Here is a 17,360-nt window from a genome sequence, read left to right on the forward strand (position 1 = left end):
ATTATAAGTAGTAAACACAAAAGCTGGCCTTACACTAGTAGAACTTTGAAGAGAGAAGAGTTAGAACCTTGTTCATGTTTAAGGTTTAATTCAGTTTGAAGTGATATGCGTGACTAAAATGTCACAGTATTAGGGAAATCATTCTAAAGGAATCAATTCACTCTCTAATTTTGTCCTAAAAGATATAACCACTTTAGGACTAGTGAGACATTATCAGTATTGTGGGAAACTGCCAAAGCTGAGAACAAAACCATTGACAAACAGAGAATACTGGTATAGCAAACACAGTTAATTTGTATTGATCACAAAAGCAGGTAAGAATTGGTGCAAATCTGTTATCGTTTACTATCCTAGATCTGGATGAAGATTACTTTTGGATTACTGGTGGCAGAAAAAGGTAATATTAGCTTTTTTTTGTTCTTGCAGTTAATTCATATTTTGAACACCAAGATGCATCATATGTAGATATATACCATTTACCCATTTTCTATTTTGTTTTACAGGCATACATAAGGCTAACATTAGTGTACATGGTCCATAAACAGAGAAATACATAACTTACACTTTAACCCCTCAAAAAGTTAAATAAATGCAAATCAATATAAAATAATAAAACTGCACATAGGTTTGGGATTATATTAAAATGAATGTGTATCTAGGTTACCTATAGCCTGTGGCATTGCAGCAGGGAAGATCTGATATCATAGTGTGACAGTGTCATCAAGCAGTAAAAGTAGGAAGTCTCAGCCATGGGTACAGTTTTTAATAACCAGGAACACCTTTAAAGCAAACCTGTGGCTATATAAAAGCTAGGATACCACACATACTGTGCAATAAAAGCTCCAGGTGTCAGAATGTCTGCTCGGATTTTGAGTACAGGGCTCAAACATGCTGGTTGCCATCCCTGCTCGCCTACTCCCTTCTCCCTTGTTTATTGGTTAGTGAGGTCACGTATCACAGTGATAGGCCAACGATAAGGCTCATGAGGTGGCAAAAGGTGGACAGAGCTGTTATAGTATTGGGAGCCGGTAAGGCACTCAACCCAGTACTGGGCACTCATGGGGCACTCTAATCAGGATGCCTTCACTACAGAGCAAGAGGTATTTTCATAGCTTTTGTACTGCTGCAAGTTAATTTTAAACTCTATTATTTTAGATATTTGTAGCACTTCACAACATGTGCATTAATTTTAGCTCTTTACATGCCATACACATTTAATAAATTAAAAGTTAGCTAGTTCTAAAAGGTTGTGTCAGGCAGAATAAGTATAGTCTGCAGTTTGGTGTTCTGGAAAAGAGATCTGATGTTTTAAACTTTCAGGTATCCTATTAATACATCAGGCAAGAAGTATCATATAGTGTTATCTGGATAAAAGGCTAATATGGAATTATTTCATGGTCACTGACCTGAAATAAAAAACCCCAGTGAGATCAGAACTGGTCTCAATACTTGTTCCAAATTAGTGTTACTGGATAAGGACAACAGCCAAGCAAAAACATTTAGAAGAAAAGGTCACCACAGTCTCATAATGCAGGTTTCCTTTATGTTATATACAGATCTGAATGATCTTTTAAAAGATATTTCAATAAACCTGACTGTGTCTATGGTTCAGTCTTGTTCTATAGCTGTCACTGCAGCTTTATAGCTGTGGAGGGGGGAGGCGTAAGAGCAGGAATATCTTTAGCAGGTAAATAAATAACCGTCAGTTGAAAAATACCTAACATGACCAATCCAGATGCTTCTCCCAAGACTGGTTGGCTGTCTGTGAAGGTCTGGTGCCATCACACATTGAAACCCATTTGTGCTCATGTCTATGGAGTCCTTTTATCTACCAAATTCTTGACAATAGGGACCTTTGAGCTGTCATCATATAATAATTTATTTGATAACACAAGTGTAAACCAGTCTTATTACCTTACATTAAATTCATTGGTTCTAATCATTATTGCTGTACTTGGAGCAACAAAAAATATGCTCTGATAAAATCAAAATGAGTCCATTTTGTGATCAGTACCTCTAGAGATACTATGTATATATGTGTAAACACAGTAATTAATTTAATCCACAAAATATTAATCATACCTTTGTTGTATTACACTGCGAATGGATGATATTTTCAGACTAAAGCCAATGGTTTCTATCAACCACTTGAGTTCAACGGGGAAGAATATGATATGTTTCTGCTCTTGTCAGCTATAAAATGCACAGCAGTGAAGTTGGTGCACATTCTGTCCCCTGTGGAAGATGGGAGGTGGTTGCTAAGGGAACCCATCCACTAATATAAGAATTTCAAGGATGTTCCTGGCGCATCTCCATTCACACAGCTTAACTGTTTCACTGCATACACACTGTAATTAAAATTAATAATTACTAAGAATGGTTGAAAGAAGGCTGAATTTGCCATTTTGTCTTTGGCTAAGACAAAATGGAGAAATAGTAAATGTTGTGCTCTCTAGCAAATGGGTCAGTGTCACATTATAGTAGCTTGTGGTGTCTAAAATAACACTTTGGAAGCAGCATTGTGGCATTTTGTAAAGGAAATTGACCCCAAAACTATCATAGTTTATTTGTAAATGTAAAACATTTACAGCAAGTTCAGTGGCTGTAATATTGTTGGTCTTTGGGCAACACAATGGCTAATGGGTAAGCACTCTTGTTGGGTCCTGTGTTCAACTGCTAAATTTAGCTATTCATGGAAATATCCGCTTGAAGTTGTATGATCTCACTGCATTTATGCTGTTTTTGTATGGTTTCTTCCCACAATCCAAAAACATTCAGATAGGTAAACTAGCTCCCTACCAAACCTTTCCTGCTGCATATGAGTGTGGTGGGGACCTTAGAGTGTGAGCAAATACAGGAGTCAACACTTATGTGAACTGTCCTAGTCACCCTGTAAAGGGTTGCATAATATATCAGTGTTGTAATAATAATGAAAATAATTAATATGGGTTTTTTTTGCATTTCATGCAAACTTACCTTCATCCCCTGGTTCTTCCCAACTTGTCTTTTCTGCTCCTCATCGGCTTTGTTCCCTATCAAAATCTTCTGCACTCCATCAGGTGCATACTAAAACATAACGTATATGTATTATTATCACAATTACTTAAAGATTATATAATAAGCACATGTGTAAATGTATTAGTATAGGTTAGGTTCAGGGTCAGGCAACCCAAAACTGAAATTTCAGTCATGTTTTAAGGCCAGTTGGCCACCAATAGCCTTCCTGCAGGATCTGGCAGCTCTGTCTGTCATCTAGAGAGATGATTCACTCCCCTTACTGTAGTCTCTCTGCTGTATAATGACCGAGAAGTCCAAACATGCTACAGCAATCCGCAGCAAGTGATATAGCTGTGGTCCCACAGTTCAGAGAATACTTTCATTCATCTACTGCATCAGACATTTTGTAACTGCAGTCAACTGGGGAAGGTACCATAACAATATCTCTTAGCTGACAGCTACAGTATTTCACCCACTGTGGTCACTGCATCATGCTTACAAACATCTCTGTGCCTTATGGAGAGTGCACTGATTCCAGCAATGACTGCATCAAAAATCCAGTATTGATTGGTCAGATTTTTTTTAAATATAGTTATAAAACTAAAGTTTGATCCTTGATCTATTTTCAAGCAGCTAGAATGCAAAGGACGTCAAGGGTGTGTTTTGAGGCATGATGTCTCTGATTGGTCACACAACCCAGATCAGTAGGGGACCACAATGAGGGGATGAAGGTCACCCCATAAGTGTGATCATCATGCCATGTGATCACTCTAAGCCTATATGCAGTGGGACCACAGAGAACAAATGTAGCCACTCTCTAAGAGGAAGTCAGATCACAGTAGCAAAAAAACTGAATATGGAGTTTTAGAGGAGGCTGAGCACAATAGAATGTACTTTTTCAGTTAGGAATCAATTTTTTTAGTGTCACATTAGGATTCAGAGTCATACACAAAACCTCTATTAGTCTAGACGTATTAGGTGTTTGTATACATGTTTGAAGTTACCTAAGCAGTTTTGTTTAATGTTAAACAGTTAGACGGAAGAATTGGAAGACTTTTTGGTGTTGAATATTTACTATTGTGCATTTTTCCATTATTTCACAAATAATATGTTTAAAAGTTAAGAAGTATGCAATGGGGTTGATTTACTAAAACTGTAGAGTGCAAAATCTGGTGCAGCTGTGCAAAGAAACTAATCAGTTTCCAGGTTTTTTTTGTCAACACTTAATTGAACAAGGTCAAGTTAGAAGCTGATTGGCTACCATGCATAGATGCACAGGAGTTTGCACTCCTGTTTTAGTAAATCAACCCCATTGTTTATTACTGTACACACATTTGTCTTCAAAATTTACATTTTATTTGTGTGTGGACATATGCCATTCTTATTATACATATAGGTTTGACAAATATTCTAAGACCATAGTAGGATGTAAAACATATGGATACTATACTTTTCATTCTTTAGGATCTATCACTTTTTTTAAACATGAGGTTTTTATTTCATAATGTAATCAATGCTTACATATAGTTAGGGTGGTTGAAAAAAGACACAAGTCCATCTACTTAATGTATTTGGTCATCATGTTTGGTTACTATATAGACTAGCAATACCACAATAAACACACTGGGGTAATTTATAAAATTGGTTAAAAAAAACATGTCTGCTTAACCTATATCAATCAACTGGATGTCAGTTGATTATATAGTGTAGTTTAGGGAAATTTGTTGAGTTGATTGGTTGCTATGAGCAAGGGATATGTATATTTATCCAGTTTTAGTAAATTAATTTGATTGATTGAAGTAAATGATAAACAATATAAGTACCTCATCTACATCACTGGCCCATTTCATTATATGCTGGTAGGAACGCTCACTTGTTATGTCATACACTAAAAATATTCCCTAAAACAAAACACAAAAAACAGAATTAATGACACAAACAAAGCATTAAATATTTCACAAATCTAAACAAGATCTCCCAGGAAGCACTGTGTGGCCCTGGCTATGTCTCCAGTCCCTTAATATACCTGGGAGTAAAACATATCGAAATGTAAATTAGAAAAATAAATATTTCATTTTACATGTTAATTCCATGTTAATGGAACTGCACTGCATCTGAGCACCACAAACCAAACATTTTATTTAATATTCAAAGCTAACTCACCCATCGATCAATGTCTCCATGCTTTTTTTTGCTGACAAATCATTTTGAAAAACGCCCCCTGGCATTTCTGGCAGTGGCCATCTTCAGTAAGGGCAGATGATTAATGTAGCATTTACTTTCTGAAACCCATCTGCCCTTAACTCAGGCACTGGCTGTGCTGAGAACCCTCCCTCCCCTCTTCAAGAGGCCTCATTTTTGATGCACAGGCACATCCTGGGCTCTACTTCCTGATCCTATAGACAGAGTTTGCTGCTGGACGGCTGGATGTTCCACCTGGATTTTAATACACCACACGATGATTTTAACAATTTATCTTGTAAGTGCAATTTATCTATTGTTTATTAATAAATTGTCAATACTGCACTTAGAGGCGCCTTCCTCTCTTTTTTATGTTACTGCATTAGAGCCTTGCTTCCACTCTAAGAAGAGCTGCCTCAGTGTTACTGCTCCCATCCATCAATCCATCCCTGATATCCATCTGGCACCTTTATCCTACAGCTACAGAGGTTGGGCTCTAACAATCGTGCCCTATATAATATACATTTTCAATACTGAGTTGACCCAACCTTTGCAGCTATAACAGCTTCAACTCTTCTGGGAAAGCTGTCCACAAGGTTTAGCTGTTTGTCTATGGGAATGTTTGACCATTCTTCCAGAAGCGCATTTGTGATATCAGGCGCTGATGTCGGATGAGAAGGCCTGGCTCGCAGTCTCCGCTCTATTTCATCCCAAATGTGATCTATCGGGTTGAGGTCAGGACTCTGTGCAGGCCAGTCAAGTTTCTCCACCCCAAACTCCACTCATCCATGTCTTTATGGACCTTGCTTTGTGCACTGGTGCTCAGTCATGTTGGAACAGGAAGGGGCCAAGCTGTTCCCACAAAGTTGGGAGCATGAAATTGTCCAAAATGTCTGGGTATGCTGACTCCTTAGAGTTTGCTTCACTGGGACTAAGGAGCCAAGCCCAACCCCTGGAAACCAACCCCACACCACGATCCCCCTCCACCAAACATTACACTTGGCACAATGCAGTAAGGCAAGTACCATTCTCCTGGCAACTGCCAAACCCAGAAGCATCCATTGGATTGCCAGACAGAGAAGTGTGATTTGTCACTTCAGAAAACATGTCTCCACTGCTCCAGAGTCCAGTGGCGGTGTGTTTTACACCACTGCATCCGATGCTTTGCATTGCACTTGGTAATGTAAGGCTTGGATGAAGCTGCTCGGCCATGGAAACCCATTCCATGAAGCTCCCTATGCACTGTTGTGCTAATCTGAAGGCCACACAAAGTTTAGAGGTCTTTAGCTATTGACTCTGCAGACAGTTGGCGACTTCTGTGCACTGTGCGCTCAGCATGCGCTGACCCCCCTCTGTCATTTTACGTGACCTACCATTTCATGGCTGAGTTGCTGTTCTTCCCAGTTGCTTCCACTTTGTTATAATACCACTAACAGTTGACCGTGGAATATTTAGTAGCAAGGAAATGTCACGGATGGACTTATTGCACAGGTGGCAACCTATCACGGTACCACGCTTGAATTCACTAAGCTCCTGATAGTGGCCCATTCTTTCACAAATGTTAGTAAAAGCAGTCTGCATGCCTAGGTGCTTGATTTTATACACCTGTGGCCAATGAAGTGATTGGAACACCTGAATCCAATGATTTGGAGGGGTGTCCCAATACTTTTGGCAATATAGTATAGCATTTGTTGGTAGAGAAATACCAGGCGATTGTTAGGTAAAGCTGGAACAGCATGAGAACATAGCAGCTAATGTGACTCTATTGACATCCTGCATTGCGTGAGACAGACTGGGCTATGTTCACCTTTCTCACATGCTGGCAGGAAAATTGTCCATTAGGCTGTATCTGTGCTACATGCCAGTGGATACAGAAAAGCAGTTGGCCCAGGAGCAAAAAGGAATGATTTGTGTGGCTGAGTCCACACAAAGTAGTAAATTAAAGTAAGTAGTAAATCCTTTGTTTTTGGATTTGTGAGACATTTGGATGCCTTATGTTCTAAAATAGCTCTATTGTGTTTCACACTGTTTTGGCAAAAGGCTTTTCACTCGTATACTATAGAATGTAAAGGATCCCCTATGATATACATGGAAAACATAATATCAGTTAATTTTACAGGTTGTATGAAGTTATATTTTTGTCTAAACTTTTAAACAGGAATTTCAACACATACTGTGCTTTTCATTACAAAGGCACCAGAACTACATTTTAAAATGTATGCTATTATGAAAATGAACCTGTACTAAGATATAATCATATAAAGAGACCCATTTCTCCATTATCTGTAAGAGATTGCCTATGTCCAACATCACCTTGTAACCGACTCTGCCCTGACAGCATGAGAAGGTTGTAAATTACTGATTAAATAATGACTTAACAGTAGGCAGTAATAAAAAGCGATATGTTCTTTCTACTTAACAGCTGTTCAGAATCTCAGGAAGGTGGCAGAGTTAGGTCTTTGAAAACCCATCATTTTTGACATGCCATTCCATTCACCACAAACACATTTATTTTTTGAGTTGGGGATAGGGGCTCATACAGAGGGACTGAGAACTTGAAAACTTGTCTGCTGCAGAAGTAAAATCCATTTTAAAGCAAACATTTGCTTTACACATGGAGGGGAAAAGTACAGATTTACTTTAATGCCTGGGTACCCAAACAGAAACACTGACCTTTCCAGCACTATCATACCTCTTTGTCCAGCCAGCAGCAGCAACTAAAATACCTGATACTTCCACTTTTGAAGTTCTGAATAAAGCAGCAGGAGAACTAGCATGTCCTTCTAGTGGGGTTGCCATTAAAGTTTTTTGCCAGATGTAAAAAATGAAAAAATGTATCCCTGAGCTTTTTCAGTTCTTTTGCTGTCCTACAATACTACTGTGTCCTTAGTGAAAACATGGAGTGCAGCAGGAGACCAGGCATCCCACAACATAACAATATAAATGTGAAAAGCTCTGCACCAAAGATATAATAAATAATTATGCAGCCACAACCTGAAAATGTGCTGGTTGATGAAGATTCTTCACCTGCTTTAGCTCTTCAACTGCTTTAGCTCTTCACAGATAATGAATTATCATGCACACAGGATGTTTTAAAAATGCTCCTCCTCTTGGCAGCAGTGTTTTGGCAAAAAAAAAATGGCGGATGCTTTTACAAGCATTTAGGCGCGTTTACAGGCATCAAGCACTTGGGCATAATCTCGTTTAACTGGCCAGAGTAATATTTTTTTCTGTCCATTGAAATTAATTGACGCTCAAGTGTTAAACGTACCTAGCGTTAACACGTTTAGGCACATTTAGACGTGCTTACACGCGTCAGGCGTTTTTTTCTGCCAAACCGCTGCTGCTCCTGGACGAACTGGCCCTGGGTTTTTTCCCTGCCTGTAAACACCCCTGCCACTAAAAGCTTCTAAAATTCTATGTGTGCATGGACACATAGGATAACATGGGAGGCGTTTACAAGCAGTAAAAAAATGCCCTATGTGCTTGGGGCCTGAGCAAGGAGGTTTTTAAACTTTTAATTCCATTGACAAAATAGCTTTAGTGTAGACCTGTTGCTTTGTTTTGCCTGGCCATGCACACTTGCCTTCACACTTGTGTGGGCCCTGTGCATTTGTGCAGGCAAAGCAGCCCATTCATTTGAACGCAGGGAAAAAGTCCCTGACCCGTCTGTGGCACCATGCAGTTTTGTGCACCCGAAAACCCGTTGCGTTTTCCAATGCGTAGGGGAGCCATTAAGCGAACCCGCACATCTGCTATAGAGCAAAGCCTTTTGCCTACTGTACACAGGGCTGTGGATAAGGGGGTACCACCAGTCCTCCTGTACAGGGCCCAGGCCAGCAGGGGGGCCCAGGCAGCTGGCAATATGTTTTCCCCCTGCTGCCCTGGCGACCCATGTGCCCCCCACCCCTGCAGTGCTGCCGGCTTTCCTCGTCCCCTTCCCACCAGCAGCTGCAAGCATGCAATAGGATCCTTCAGATGGAAAGTGGGGGGAAGATTCTGGTACATATGTTACATTTACCAACCCCTTCCTTTCCTGAATTAACACAATGAGTGATCAATACCAATCACTCACTGTGTTCATTCATAAATGAAGCATAGTAAACTGTGATTTTGTTTGGGGAGGAGGGTCCTGTAATGTTGGCTGTATGGGGCCCTGTGGTTTCTAACAGCAGCCCTGACTGTGTACCTACATTTCACCCACTCCTGGTCCATACACCTAGAACCCAACTGTAGAGGAGTGAAATGACAGTCTGCCTACTTCTCTAGTTGCCAAGTTTAAAAATGTTTTAACCTCTCTGCTTCTGGTTTTGGTGTGCTATAATGAGTGATGTCAAGGCTCACCAGCTGACTGGCATAAGAAGTGGCAGAACAACACGGCAGCCCTGGGGCACAATAAGTATAAATCTGGCCTTAATTTTAATTCTTCCTAACTCCATTTAACCCTTACCAAAATCTTTCTCTACAGTTGTGGAAAGTCATTTTAACACAATTAACTTTATAATCTCATATTAAGTTTAACCTGACCCACTGTCAGCGCATTCTGGAGCAGCAGTATTTTGGCAGAAAAAAACGCTGACAGCTCCTAAACACCGCTGCCCAGCGTTTAGCAGAGGCTTTTTTTTTTGTTTGAACTGAAGGCTGCCAGCTTCCTTAACAACAGGTGTATAGTTGGTTGTTAAGGAGTGGGCCGGGAAGCTGGCCACCACGTCCTTAACAATGGATGAGTCGTCAGTTGTCAGTGAGGTTTCTGAATGTTAAAAAATGGCGTGCAATTGCCGGAAATAAAAAAACTGTGAAAAAAATGGAGTGGTGGGGCCCCCTTGTGACGTCACTGACCCTGTCGATGATTTCACAAGGGGAAGACATTTTTAATGTGTCATTAATCCCAAAAATAATTTTTTTACCCTTTTACTCAAATTATTTTCCCCTATGTGTGGTGGACATTTGTTTAAAAAATAGATCTGCAAACAGAAAATACCTGATCCTGACAGTGTTCAGGTTGGCAATGCTATCAGTCTTCTGTGTTGTCATTCTGTCTTATTTTTTACAATAATGTTATTGATATTTAAATTAGTCACATTATCACCAGTGTACCAATCCGCTCAGTGCAGCCCTGGCCATATTAGATGAACACATTGCAGTGACATGTGCGGAACACATCACAATCTGGAAATGAGCTCCTCCCACATATTGCCCATTAACTTGTGGGAGAACTGGAAAAGGATCTCATGGGCAAGTTACAAAAAGAATCAGGCTAGGTTCACACTGCTGCGTTCCAATTTTCAGTGCGAATATGGGTGCAACTTTGAGACGGTTTGTATATTCTATGAGGTCACAATTGCACTGAAAACGCACCAAAGTCATACAAGAACCTTTTCCAAAATTGCTCCATGCTGAGTCGCATTGATGTGAATAGCCACCATTAAAAACAAGGTTTTTCATTGTTATGTGGTTCTGTACAACTCAACCTGCATCTTAAATTGCACTACATTTAAACAGGCTTAAAAAAAGTATTTACAATCATTCAAATGGTTTGGTATGTGAATCATAATGATAGTGCTGCTATTTTTTTTATAAATGTCAAAGCATGTACAATCGGGTTTAGTAACACTTTAATAGTTACAGTATGTTCAATATCAAGATCCCGACAGTGAAGGCACCAATACGTATGATTTTCTTCTGCTGGCTATCCAGCGACATGAACATTAAAGGTCAAACTGATTTCTATATACTTTCTTCTATGTTATAATATACAGGCTGATGAAAGTATAGTCTTCCTGTAGATGTACACTGATATTCTCGAAAAGCACATGAGTAATAACAATGTTAAAAAATCATTAAGAGCTGACTTGTATAGGAGTGACCCAGGTCAATACATTATTCTTCTGAACAATACTCTGGTCTTATAATTATTTTAAAAAGATGGCATTTAAATGAAAAATAGATAAAATGTCATTTTAACCATCCCACTCGCTAACCTTTCTATTGCACAGGTCTCAAGCCTAACCTCTAATCCTCGAAATGTCATTCTAGACTATAGACAGGGGTGTACCAGAGCTACTTCAGTAAGAGAGCTGCTTGACCTGTGATCTCAGTGCTTAAGAGCTTGTCTATGAAATCTATTTTCTTCTATCTTATTAAATCAATTAAACTGCAACTATACTGTGACAGACTGAATTCAGTTTATTAAAACAGAACATTTCATTTGACTGTACAGGAATTCTGTAACATGCAGTTAAAGTGCACCCATATCCACAACATGAAACTCAAACAAAAGGCATCCGTAGACCTTACCCTTTATGCCCCTAGTGCCCAACCTGCAGCCCGAGGGCCATATGCAACCCTTTGATGTCTGAAGTGCTGCCCTTGGGCCCCAGCAATCACTATGGGGAACACTGATTTGTAAAGGGGCCCTTAAAAGTAGTCTATTGTGGTTTCATGCAGCATGTCCCGACTGTCTCCTTTAGCATGACTTCAGTCTACAACTATATCTAAAGAACAATCTCAGACCATTTCCTCTAGCAAGTCTTCAGTCTGTGACAGTTTTCTGTAGCATCACATACAAAAAATGCTATATGCGGCCCTTTGGAGACATTAGGGTCCACATTTAAGGCCCCCTTTACCTTGCTTTCTGCCACAGATGGCCTTGGCAGTACTGATACAGTTAAAAATGGATGTTGTTTGCTTAGTATTGCTTGTTATACAATGACAGTTAGACCACTGTGGCTATCCAGGCTTGCTAGCACCTTTCCACTCCTGGTGATTTGACATTAAACTCTGGTTTCCAAGGAAAAGCATTCTATTCAAGTTTGTGTTCCTACTTCAAAAAGTACCTTCTATTAATTTTAGCCTCCTCCAAATCTCCAAATTCCTCTCTTTGCTCCTGTGATCTGACTTCCTGTTAGATGGAGGTTACGTTCATTCTGATCTGATCAGACTTCCTGTTAGATGGTGGTTACGTTCATTCTGATCTGATCTGATCTGACTTCCTGTTAGATGGAGGTTATGTTCATTCTGATCTGATCTGACTTCCTGTTAGATGGAGGTTACGTTCTTTCTGATCTGATCTGACTTCCGGTTAGAAGGAGGTTACGTTCATTCTGATATGACTTCCTGTTAGATGGAGGTTACGTTCATTCTCCTCTGATCTGACTTCCTGTTAGATGGAGGTTACGTTCATTCTGATCTGATCAGACTTCCTATTAGATGGTGGTTACATTCATTCCTATCTGATCTGACTTCCTGTTAGATGGAGGTTATTTTCATTCTGATCTGATCTGACTTCCTGTTAGATGGTGGTTACGTTCATTCTGATCTGATCCGACTTCCTGTTAGATGGTGGTTACGTTCATTCTGATCTGACTTCCTGTTAGATGGTGGTTACGTTCATTCTGATCTGACTTCCTGTTAGATGGTGGTTATGTTCATTCTGATCTGACTTCCTGTTAGATGGTGGTTATGTTCATTCTGATCTGATCAGACTTCCTGTTAGATGGTGGTTACGTTCATTCTGATCTGATCTGACTTCCTGTTAGATGGAGGTTATGTTCATTCTGATCTGATCTGACTTCCTGTTAGATGGAGGTTACGTTCATTCTGATCTGATCTGACTTCCTGTTAGATGGAGGTTACGTTCATTCTGCTCTGATCTGACTTCCTGTTAGATGGAGGTTACGTTCATTCTGATCTGATCTGACTTCCGGTTAGAAGGAGGTTACGTTCATTCTGATCTGACTTCCTGTTAGATGGAGGTTACGTTCATTCTCCTCTGATCTGACTTCCTGTTAGATGGAGGTTACGTTCATTCTGATCTGATCAGACTTCCTATTAGATGGTGGTTACATTCATTCCTATCTGATCTGACTTCCTGTTAGATGGAGGTTATTTTCATTCTGATCTGATCTGACTTCCTGTTAGATGGTGGTTACGTTCGTTCTGATCTGATCCGACTTCCTGTTAGATGGTGGTTACGTTCATTCTGATCTGACTTCCTGTTAGATGGTGGTTACGTTCATTCTGATCTGACTTCCTGTTAGATGGTGGTTATGTTCATTCTGATCTGACTTCCTGTTAGATGGTGGTTATGTTCATTCTGATCTGATCTGACTTCCTGTTAGATGGTGGTTACGTTCATTCTGATCTGACTTCCTGTTAGATGGTGGTTACGTTCATTCTGATCTGATCTGACTTCCTGTTAGATGGTGGTTACGTTCATTCTGCTCTGACTTCCTGTTAGATGGTGGTTATGTTCATTCTCCGTGAACCCACTTTATGTAGGAATGTAGCCACCCTCATTTGCTTACTCCTGGGATGGACTAGAGACTAAAGACTACGGGATTTGTATTGTGTATAGAGCAGTGCAGATGACCACAACCAACATTCACTTCTTGCTTCGAACAAATTTAAGTGATGAAGAAATGGAGAAGTTCAGGAGCTTATGGAGCAGGTTTCAAAGAGGCAAAGAAAACACAGTAAGAAATGATTTAATGAAAAACAGATTACAGGGCCAATAAGTAGTGGATGTGTATTTATTATTTTTGGAAAATAAGGATATTATTTAGGGCCGGTTCACACTATTGTGGTGCGGGAAACCACATGTGATTAGGACTGCATTCCTGTTCAAATCACGTGCGATTCTTTGCAGTGCGATTTGAGCCATTTATTTTGTATGGCTCAAATCGCATCGCAAATTGCACAGCGCCCACAGGAAAGGTGCACGCACCTTTTATTTTCCGCACTGGAATCGGATCATGTGGGTGTTCACACCCATGTGATCCAATTGACCCAGTTGTACTGCGTTCTGCGAACCTTTTTGGGGTATCGTTAACTTAACATAGACATCCACAGTGGCTCGCAAGAATGGAGTGCAATTCTGATGTGATGCAAGAAACACACATAATTCACTATGAACCCCATACCGCATCAGTGTGAACCGGCACATAGTGTCACTTTAATAGGGGAGTGCTCAGAGACATGCTGAGGAGGGAGTGCAAACCTTGATGATGTCACAGCTTGTGGGAGCGGCTATGCATGCCACTGCCTGTATTACAACTTACTGCTATGTGAAAGTCAATTGTTGCATTAAAAATTGGGATAATTACCATAACATATTAGCAAGACATGAGGTCTCTAAATGTTTTAATATTATTCTTTCTACAGGTAATTATACAACACCGTCAATGTATACAGCGCTTTACATATATAAGTGGTACATTCAGTCCGAAAAGATCTGGTCTCCCTGGATAGAATATTACGTACCCAAAGATTTTGATAGATCTGTGCTACACCTATGATAAGTCAACTTGAAGTAGCTTGCACCTGCGTTGGCAGCAGTTGTGGAGAACTCACCCCCTGGCTTCCTCTCTTGTCTCAATCTCTCTTTCTATTCTCCTCTTAGTACCATCTGTCTATCTCTGAGACCTACTTGTTTAAGTTTGTTTCATTTTCTCCATTGTTTTACTCTAACAGTAACAATGACCAATACTTTTCTCTATTGTAGTAAAAGCATGAGTATTGCCCTTGGTCTCGCCCAGTAAGGGGGGTCAGGAAGGGTAATACTCAACTATACACCCCAATTACATTGGATTCTGGCACCAGCAAAGTTGGGCGCAAATTATGCTGACAGTTATTGCTTATTGAACCTCACCTATGTTAAGAATATACATATGATTCTTAAATGGGGGTGTGAAAATTGCCAAAAAGTACTATTGGAATAGTTGTATAACTATGGGAGAGATTTACTAAAAACTGGAGAGTGCACAATTCTGGTGCAGCTCTGCATAGAAACCAATCAGCTTCCAGGTTTTATTGTCAATGCCTAAAGTGTTACTAAACCCAGGACCCTGTATTCACTATATCTGGTCTCCCACAGTACAAAGAACATGGAAATGCAATTATTTTAGTAAATATAAACTGCTAAATACCTTTTCTCATCAGCAGTTAGAGTACTCTTGTGACTTCTATCAGTGTCCAGCTGAGCACTGGTTAAAGCTTGTAGGAGGAATTTTCATTCTTCTATGACTGAGGCTTCATGACCCCTGACCTCTGTCTAGACAGTGCTGATTGACCCTGTGCTGATCACATGCACCCTCCCAAAGAAAAAAAAACTCTCTAGCAATACACACTAAACTGAGCATGTGCAGAGTGACTCCCAGAGCTATGTGCTATCAGCAGATGGATTGGGGGCAGTAGAAGAAGGGGAGGATCAGGGAAGACAGGATCAAACAGTCTTTTTACACAATGTGGAGGATTAACCCCTTAGGATCCACAGTGAATATAGCAAGCATGTTTTACTGCATATACAGACTGATTTTACTGTTGTGGGTTTTAAACACTTTAAACAATTGAACAAACTGAAGTTAGATGCCGATTGGCTAGCATGCACAGCTGCACCAGTATCTGAGTGCTCCAGTTTTAGTAAATCTTCTCCCCCTATGTATTTTTCTGTAATGACTTTGAAGTGCATTACTTGATACAAACAGGAGTTATTGTTACTCCGTATGCATAATGCTAATTTTCAATAAAGATGTATTGTAACAGAAAATAAAGATAGGAGCTCCAACATCCCCCCCCCCCTTCCCCTTTGAGCTAAAACAAATAAACTCTTGACTTAAAGTAGAACTATAGGCACAACTTTTTTTGTGGATAGAACAAGGGAGGGTTATAACCCCTGTCATTTTTTTTGTCCCATTGCAGAGATTTCCATGTTTGTCGCATAGCCAAACAGGAAGTGAAATGAAATCTCTGCAAAATAATATTACTTTTCTGGGGACCACCCAAATATTGGAATTTTCTTTTACTTTCACTTTCAATGATAAACAGGACAACAAGAACAGAAATAAAAACTGAAAGGTGTTCTAATCCCACTCTGTCCAAAACAAAATAAAATGTTTAGCTTTTAGTTATACTTTATGATACTAGTAGTCACAGGACACTTGAGATGCTAGGTATGGTATATTTAGTATGTTGCTTTTGTGAGATTTAGTTTTACACTATTTTGTGGCTAAAATACATTAACATCTGAAAAAAGCTTGCTCATCACAGCACATCATAGAGGCTTATAATTAAGATGTCATTAAATGGTGTGCAATGTTATCACAACAGCATGCAATTAGAAATCTCATGATTTCAACACAAGTTTGTTAACACCTTGTCGCCCACGTATTGCATATGTGCGATGATGAAGAGGGTAGACTTGTACATCCAGTTGCCCTACTTATGAGCTCATAGACAGCAGAGCTTTGTCTGCTGACAGTAGGCTTACTGTGTCCTCCCAACACAGTGAGCGGTCAAAGACAGCTCTTGGTCTCTACTAATGATCAGGAGTTGGTGGAACTGGCTCCCGATCATGTGATCGGCCTGTCCTACCTGCCCCCCAAGTGTAAAGAGTCTGTTAAAGGGATACCAGGTCTGGAAAGAACAAGGCAGAATGGTTGGAACCTCTGTCACGTTTCTTTGTTAATTCATAATGTGTTGTATTGTGGATATTTGCCTTCAATATATGTTACCAAATCCTAATGTGTCTGTCAAACTACACAACAATCTTTATTTAATTAGAGCATGCATTCCCAACACCACCACCACGTCCCAAGTATCAGTCAGTGAAATCCAACCCAGCAAACAGACTCCTTGCATCTTCCTAGATCGATTAGCTATAGTCTCTGCAGACGTCTGAAAGTTCTCTTTGCTAACAAAGGAGTCCCTGATCAGTATAAATTATCAAGACCCAGACAACTTTCAGTATACATGCAATAATTACATAGTATTCTCAGTGGCTAGGGCAGTGGTGGTCCACTAACTTGATACAAAGGGCTTCCAGTGTGGCCCCTGATATTACCAATGGGCCGCACATAATATTTAGTGGATGTAATCCTACAAAAAGCTCTTGGGGAGCACAGCATGCAACAAGAGATGGTCAGAGACTACAGGCATACTACATAACTGCTTATGTGCTCGAATAGTTGTTGAAGACTATAGGCATGCAGCAGGAGACAATTATAGACTGGAAGTTAAACAAGAATGGTATCCATTAGGCTCCATGCACACTGGACGTTTTAATAACACTGGTAGCGTTAGCTGTGTAAAGTCGTGTTAAAAACGTGAGTTTTCCAGCGTTTTTGCATTAGCGTTTTTCTACGTTTTTCTGGGTTCCCGTTTTTTTTTTTACACAAAAAATAAAT

General features: G+C 39.9%; 1 protein-coding gene across 1 annotated transcript in view; it reads right to left on the reverse strand.

Moving 5' to 3' along the window:
* Positions 1 to 17,360, reverse strand: part of RAB15 (RAB15, member RAS oncogene family) — a 112,133-nt gene that overhangs the window by 42,983 nt on the left and 51,790 nt on the right. The window contains exons 4-5 of the mRNA XM_089680264.1: positions 4,821 to 4,898; positions 2,977 to 3,066 (exon numbers count right to left, since the gene is read on the reverse strand). Of these exons, the coding sequence (XP_089536390.1) occupies positions 2,977 to 3,066; positions 4,821 to 4,898 (168 nt within the window). The remainder of the gene's footprint in view (positions 1 to 2,976; positions 3,067 to 4,820; positions 4,899 to 17,360) is intronic.

Source organism: Staurois parvus, unplaced genomic scaffold (assembly GCF_062004578.1).
Source record: "Staurois parvus isolate SC_StPar_1 unplaced genomic scaffold, SC_StPar_1.0 ptg000237l, whole genome shotgun sequence".
Lineage (NCBI taxonomy): Eukaryota > Metazoa > Chordata > Amphibia > Anura > Ranidae > Staurois > Staurois parvus.